This window comes from Lygodium microphyllum, chromosome 10 (genome assembly GCF_053477565.2).
Source record: "Lygodium microphyllum isolate KBCC chromosome 10, Lygodium_microphyllum_v1.1.10, whole genome shotgun sequence".
Lineage (NCBI taxonomy): Eukaryota > Viridiplantae > Streptophyta > Polypodiopsida > Schizaeales > Lygodiaceae > Lygodium > Lygodium microphyllum.
In genome coordinates, this window is record NC_141144.1 from 117,415,683 (window position 1) to 117,421,902 (window position 6,220).

Genomic DNA, 6,220 nt, shown 5'->3' on the forward strand with positions numbered 1-6,220 from the left:
TTTGGTCTAAGAAACTTAGTAGAAAGGATAGGTCGGGGAAGGTTAATGCATCCAACCATGGTATGAAATGTGTTTTAGGCAAAAGAGATCATACCTCATGTATTATGGCATAGGCTATTTTGAGGAGAGTGAAAGCATGAGTAGTAGGTGTAGGCCTGAATGCCAAGGCCATTACACTTCGGGAATATGGGCAAATAGGAATATAGTTACAGTTTGGAAAGGAGTGCATCAAAAGACCCCGACTTGTTTTTTGGAAAGATTGTAAGCGAGGAACTAGCTCTCTTGAGGAGACTAATGAAGAAAAGTCATGTGTTCAAGCTAGCTCATAGACTCTCGAAAAGTCATGATGTCATGTTTTGAGATGTTTTGTCAAGGTAGCATGTTACTGAGCACCCTTGAAGCACTCCAATGTGCAGATGCAATTATTTGTTGATAGAAAGATCAGTAAACACATTATAAAAATTTTGGCATTGTACAAAGCAAAATGGTTTTTGGGGTGTTGCTTGTAAATTTGACAAGTTTAGGAAGAAAGATTTGGCTAAGGTCTCAAAGCGATAAGCTGGCCTAACCTCACGTGTTTACACAGCTATTTATTAATACAATTACTATCTTAATTTCGCGTTTAAGTTAACGGCAGTCGGAGTGGGTTGCCGTTAGATCGCCGGTAGAGCAGACGGCCCGCCGTGAGGAGGCTGGTGAGGGGTCCTTGGCGACAGGTAGGAGTGCCCTGTCGTGGGGAAGGTGGGGGCAGGGCCTCGCGACGCGGCAGGACAGAGTTTAACAGCTCTCTCTCTCTCTCACACACACACACACACACACACACACACACAAGATAAGAAGCAGCAGCCAGAGAGAAAGATCTCTCACACAGTACCGGAAGACGCTCGTTCCTCCTTCTGACTAAGGTATGTCTATCCTTTACCGCTTCCTAACAAGAGCCTGCCATGGCATCAGAATCAGACAATGTGAGTAATTGCGACAATGGAGACCCCTTCTGATCTCCCATATCCATAGGTACCCCTTGTGTCCCCCTTCCCTAACCCTATCAGCTGACCCATCCGTCCACCATGGCGACTAACAGAGTCCATCAGCTCAGCAATGGCCTCTACGTCTCCGGCACCCCCGACAAATACAAGGACCGTACGCCATCCATGACCTCCACCGCCATGCCGTACACAGGAGGTGACATCAAGAAATCAGGAGAGCTCGGGAAGATGTTTGACATCCCCATGGACGCATCCAAGTCCAAGAAATCTGGCCCTCTGCCCGGTGGCACTGCTCGGCTGGGCTCTTTCCGATCCGCATCATCAAACTCGGGGCCATTGTCAGGAAACAATCACCACACCGGTCCCCACAGATCTGCATTTGTGAACTCCGGTGCACAGGGTCCAGGTGCTACTGGGCCTCAAACAAGCTATGCTGTAGGCAATGCAGCTCGGCAAGGCTCGCACTCTGGCCCTTTGTCTCGCAATGGGGATCCAGTGAATTCCAAAGGTGCACCACCTCCAGGAGCGAATCTGAAGTTCTCAGGTCCGCTTTCGACTGCAGGTGTTCCCGGTGTCTCTCGCCAGAATTCAGGTCCCTTGACTCCCAACCTTCCAGCTACTGGCCTCATCACATCAGGTCCCATCACATCAGGTCCTCTTCCAGGTTCCAGGAAGCACTCAGGTCCTCTTGATAGTCATGGCGGTGCCAATCTGGCTGGCTCTGCCCCTGCTGTCATCCACAAGCATGTTGTCAACATTTTGAACCATGATCAAGACTTCTCCTTCCAGAAGAACTTTCCACGAGTTATCTTGTGGACAGTTATACCCTTATTTGTAATTGGTTTTGTAGCAGGTGGCTTCATTCTAGGTGCTGTTCAGAATGCAATCCTCTTGATCATTGTGATATGCCTTTTTGCTGTGGTTTTGATGCTCGTGACATGGAACGCTTGCATTGGTAAAGGAGCTGTGACGGGTTACATTGCTAATTATCCAGATGTTGGGTTGGGCCAGGCTAAAGATGGTCAATTTGTCAAAGTTACTGGGGTAAGTGTCCTGCTCTCAACCTTTAGAGAAGGATGGTTTACAGACATTGACATCATGTGCAGTTTTTGGTTTCACATGATTGGTCACAGTTTTTTCCACCAGAGAGGCACATAATGTGGCAGCTTGCTGGTTTCTGAGGCCATAAACAATAGCTATTATGCATAGTGACGTTACATGTGGCAAGACAATTTCTTTGCAGTACCAACTGCTCCAGCAGCAAGGTTATGGCTTTTTGCTGCTGAACAGTGCAGGCTAGATTTGGACAAGTTGGTTTCAGGGGCTTAATTTGGCCAAGTTATACCTACCCATATGGATGTGGGTTATGAACTCATATGCCAAAGTCATTTCTTGATCTTTATGGTGGCTGTTGCTGTTTTTGTGGACGACTTTCATTGTGATATCAGGTGTAGTATCAGAAAGTGATTGACCTAGGCTGCTGTTAACATTCAAATCAAATAGTGCATAGTATTATATCTGGTTCATGTGGTATGTCTTTTGCAGTGGTGTGTGTCCCAAACATTCAATTGGATGATTGTGATACTGAGCATTGTTTTTCAATGTATAGTGGCTTCTATTTCCTGTTTCAGACATCTTGTGAAGCTGCCTTAGGAGATTTATCCATAAATGTGATTAGTAAGTAAGAAGTCTAAACAGGCTTTTGTAGTAGATGCAATTGGGTGAACATAAATCGTTCTTGAATTTTTTGAAAGAGTTAATTTCTCGTACATCTGTGTACTTGGGTTGTTGTTCTTGCTTGCAAAACATATAAGTCGAATCATGAACTCCTCCTGTCATAGTATCACTGATAAATCGTTTCTGGCTCTGTTCATGCTTGATCTGGTCAATTGGTTTTTTGCACATAGTTGAAGTTGTTTGTAGAATGTGTTCTGAACCTGGTCTGTCTTTCTTTGTGTTTTCTCCAGGTTGTAACATGTGGAAGCGTTCCCCTTGAATCATCTTTCCAGAGAGTGAGCAGATGTGTTTACACATCATGTGGGCTTTATGAATATAGAGCTTGGAAAGCAAAGCCTGCAAGGCCAAAGCATCGCTTTTTCACTTGGGGATTGCGCTATTCAGAGGTCTATCTTCTTGACATTTGAAAAGCTGACTTGTCCTTGAGCTCTCTAGTTTTGGTGTCTTTTTCTTTAGAGCTTGTGAGCAGATTGACTTCCTTCTGAGAAGCTTGGAGATTGGTTTCATCAAAAGAATTTATTTATGCAGCGCCAAGCAGTTGATTTTTACATATCGGATTTCCAGTCAGGCTTGCGGGCCTTAGTTAAAGCGGGTTATGGTGCAACTGTTACACCATATGTAGAGGAGGAGATTGTTTTGGAAGTCACCAGCAAAAATGGACAGCTCCCTTCTAATTTTCTGCGCTGGCTATCAACCCGTAATTTGTCTAGTGACGATCGTGTGATGAGGCTGAAGGAAGGGTGTGTTTCTTACCTGGAAGTTGGTTCAATTTGGCTCCTCATTGTCATATGTTGTCAAAAGACTAAATCAGCAGTTTTGACAGGTACATCAGAGAAGGGAATACAGTTACTGTTATGGGCATGGTTCAGAGGAATGAGAATATTGTCATGATTATACCTCCTATGGAGCCTGTCTCTACTGGTTGTCAGTGGGCAAGATGTCTTCTGCCAGCGACGATGGATGGGATTATTTTGAGATGCGAGGATAATGCAAAGGCTGATGTTATACCTGTTTGAACTGGAGGCCTAATTCTGAGCTCGGCTTTGGTCTGGTCACTGATAATTGGTTAGCATGTCAACAAGCCCTCTCCAACATATACTTTAATTTCAAGAAGTATAAGTATTAGGCAACAGGTTCTTCATGTGGTGTCCAAAAGTATACAATACAGTTGCAACATCTGGCCAAACAATTTTTGACAATCTTTCAGTGATATAACTGCTTCTTGCAGTGGCTGTGTTATACTATGGTTGATGTACAGGTGCATGGAGAGGTTACAGAGCATTCAGAGCTGAGTTGGATGATATGAACGTGACAATTGTAGTCCTACTATGTCAGTCAATACTCCATCTACAGTATAAAAGGCTTTGTGCCTGTCGACCTTGTACTATTTCCAACACTCCAGGCTGTAAACTAGCTGGTCCCATGCAGCAGCTTATGTATGGTACTGTTTGCTACAGCAGGCTCTGCATTTGGTGTTATCTACTACATATTCAGTCATGTACAAACTACTTGGAACATTCTCTGATTTCACCTTATTTGTTGCTACAAAGTTTTGCTTTCTGTCTCTTACAGATTGGAATGGGGCATACACTTAATAAAGGCAAGTTTCCTTCTCATTGCAGAAGCATGAAATCCTATCTTGCCCAAATTGCCTGTGCATGTCAAGAAGTGTTTGTCAACCCTAACCTTGTGGCTATCTTTATATGTCTAGTAACTGGGGAGGCAAATCCAGTTGATTTCATGTGGAGCAAAATTCTTGGAATTTACAGCTTACAGGTTGAATTCAGACAAGGAGATAGAAATGCTGATCGTGTTGACTCGCTGGAGCTTGAGTCTTGGATTGCATGTAAACAAGGTCAAAAGGGACAAGGCCTGCATTCAGCACACAAGGTTTTTACTGCAGTACAGGAAACTCTAGACTTCATTAGCCATGGGAGCCATATCTAAAGGCCACAACAGGCATTCCAAGCATCGCCACTTCCATGTAAATAAACACTGTTATACTAATCTATTGGTTTTTGCCAAATCTCATTGGAGTTACAAATGGGACTTTGGAAGCTATCTTGCAATATGATAATTTTATCTGAAGGTGTTTTCTAAATAATTATTCAATAAAGAGTGGAAGTTAATTCTTACCAGCAGACAAGGTAAGAACTTGCTCACAAATAATATTATAAGCAATAATAAAATACTCTATATGGCAGTACCTTACTGTACAAAATTTTGCACAAGCTCAGCTCACCTTCTATTACTTTTCTTGGGTAGGAAGGGGCAGCAAGGCAATAAACTACTAAGGGCAGCTCAATGTTTCAAGAATTTGGGGGCATGTTAGTTGAATGGAATCGCTCAAATTAAATGCAATCTTCCATTTTTAGTGTTTTACATTCAAGTTATTTGTGTGTACTTTTTCATGTCTGTTTAAATTATGGACAATGCATATTACATCACTTTTTTTTGTAATGAGATCACTTGTATTATACTAACTATACATACAATATCAATCATGGATATATCGAAACTTGCTGGAAGGCCTCATAGCTACTTCGAAACCAGGTTAACCTCCTTGCTCCTTGGAGGTATTTGATTAGAATTTTAACCCTGTTTGAGGCACCTCTCTAAGGTGGTCCATATCCTCTACCAAATTTGGAGCTTCCATTTAGTCTCCAATTCTTAACTGTCTAGCCTCTTGATCTCCACACCTTTCATTATAACCTATAACCTCCAACTCTCTTCAAACATGTCACCTTCATCTCCAAGCAAATGCTTCTTTGCATCTTATAGAGTTATGAAATTTTGCTTTACTTGGTGTCCAGGTATTTGGTGTGTATGGAAGTCATAGACTTAAATAAGAAGAGCTTAAAGTACAAAGAGAAGAAATTTTATATAAGATGGTTTGAAACAACCAAAATCTAATATATACAAGAAACTCAATTGTAGATTATGATTATGGCATAAAAGCTTGAGCCCAAACCATATACATGTACATTAGCATATAGATCAAGAATTGAAATTATTCAACACATATGCATTGGAATTGCCATATATGAGTTAAGACATTAGACAATGTATCTATGACTCAAAAACAAGCCCATATATTCATACGAACAGTCTAGAACTTGTGTAGTTGATATAGACATGTCAATTCTTGTTTCAGGTTCCCAAATCTCTCTTCTTTTAGCCCAAAACATCAATCTCATATCCTATTATAGCAATAGAGCAAGATACATCAAAATAGTCCATAAAAGGCCTTGTTTCGAGGCAACCAAAAGCCTTCTATAAGCATGGATCAAAGACAGATCACACAAAAAACTCTAAACAGTAGTGCTACCTTGTCTATTTGCATAAATAATAGTGAATTTTAGTATACTTTAGGCCAAAAAAAACTCCAAGACTTTCTCCTCCATCTCTTGGTTCAAGTATGAACTATCTTCCCTATTTCTTCCACACAATAGCAAGCATCTAAGAGGGATTTCTTTCATCTTTGTTGTCCATTCAAT

The 6,220-nt window shown here is 41.7% G+C and overlaps 1 protein-coding gene across 4 annotated transcripts; it reads left to right on the forward strand.

Annotated features, from left to right (window-relative positions):
• The first annotated feature begins 697 nt into the window (after positions 1 to 697).
• LOC148030477 (protein SHOU4-like) lies at positions 698 to 4,752 on the forward strand. 4 transcript variants are annotated; one of them, XM_087686810.1, is made up of 5 exons: positions 704 to 2,030; positions 2,954 to 3,109; positions 3,252 to 3,463; positions 3,547 to 3,788; positions 3,952 to 4,752. In XM_087686810.1, exons 1-4 carry the CDS (start codon positions 1,068 to 1,070, stop codon positions 3,737 to 3,739), a joined length of 1,524 nt encoding a protein of 507 aa, XP_087542936.1. In that variant the 5' UTR covers positions 704 to 1,067; the 3' UTR covers positions 3,740 to 3,788; positions 3,952 to 4,752. The 4 variants fall into 4 exon arrangements, 3 of the variants coding, with proteins under 3 accessions (XP_087542938.1, XP_087542936.1, XP_087542935.1); XR_015692200.1 differs by having other exon boundaries at positions 706 to 2,030; positions 3,547 to 4,323; positions 4,435 to 4,752; XM_087686809.1 differs by having other exon boundaries at positions 706 to 905; positions 1,015 to 2,030; positions 3,547 to 4,752.
• The last annotated feature ends 1,468 nt before the right edge of the window (positions 4,753 to 6,220 follow it).

What these genes read in the sequence shown, in the direction of transcription:
- LOC148030477 (XM_087686810.1), top strand. Translation starts at nt 1,068, where the DNA reads ATGGCGACTAACAGAGTCCATCAGCTCAGCAATGGCCTCTACGTCTCC. An exon ending in AATTTGTCAAAGTTACTGGG is followed by an intron (nt 2,031 to 2,953) that starts GTAAGTGTCCTG and finishes TGTTTTCTCCAG; the next exon opens with GTTGTAACATGTGGAAGCGT. An exon ending in GGGGATTGCGCTATTCAGAG is followed by an intron (nt 3,110 to 3,251) that starts GTCTATCTTCTT and finishes TTATTTATGCAG; the next exon opens with CGCCAAGCAGTTGATTTTTA.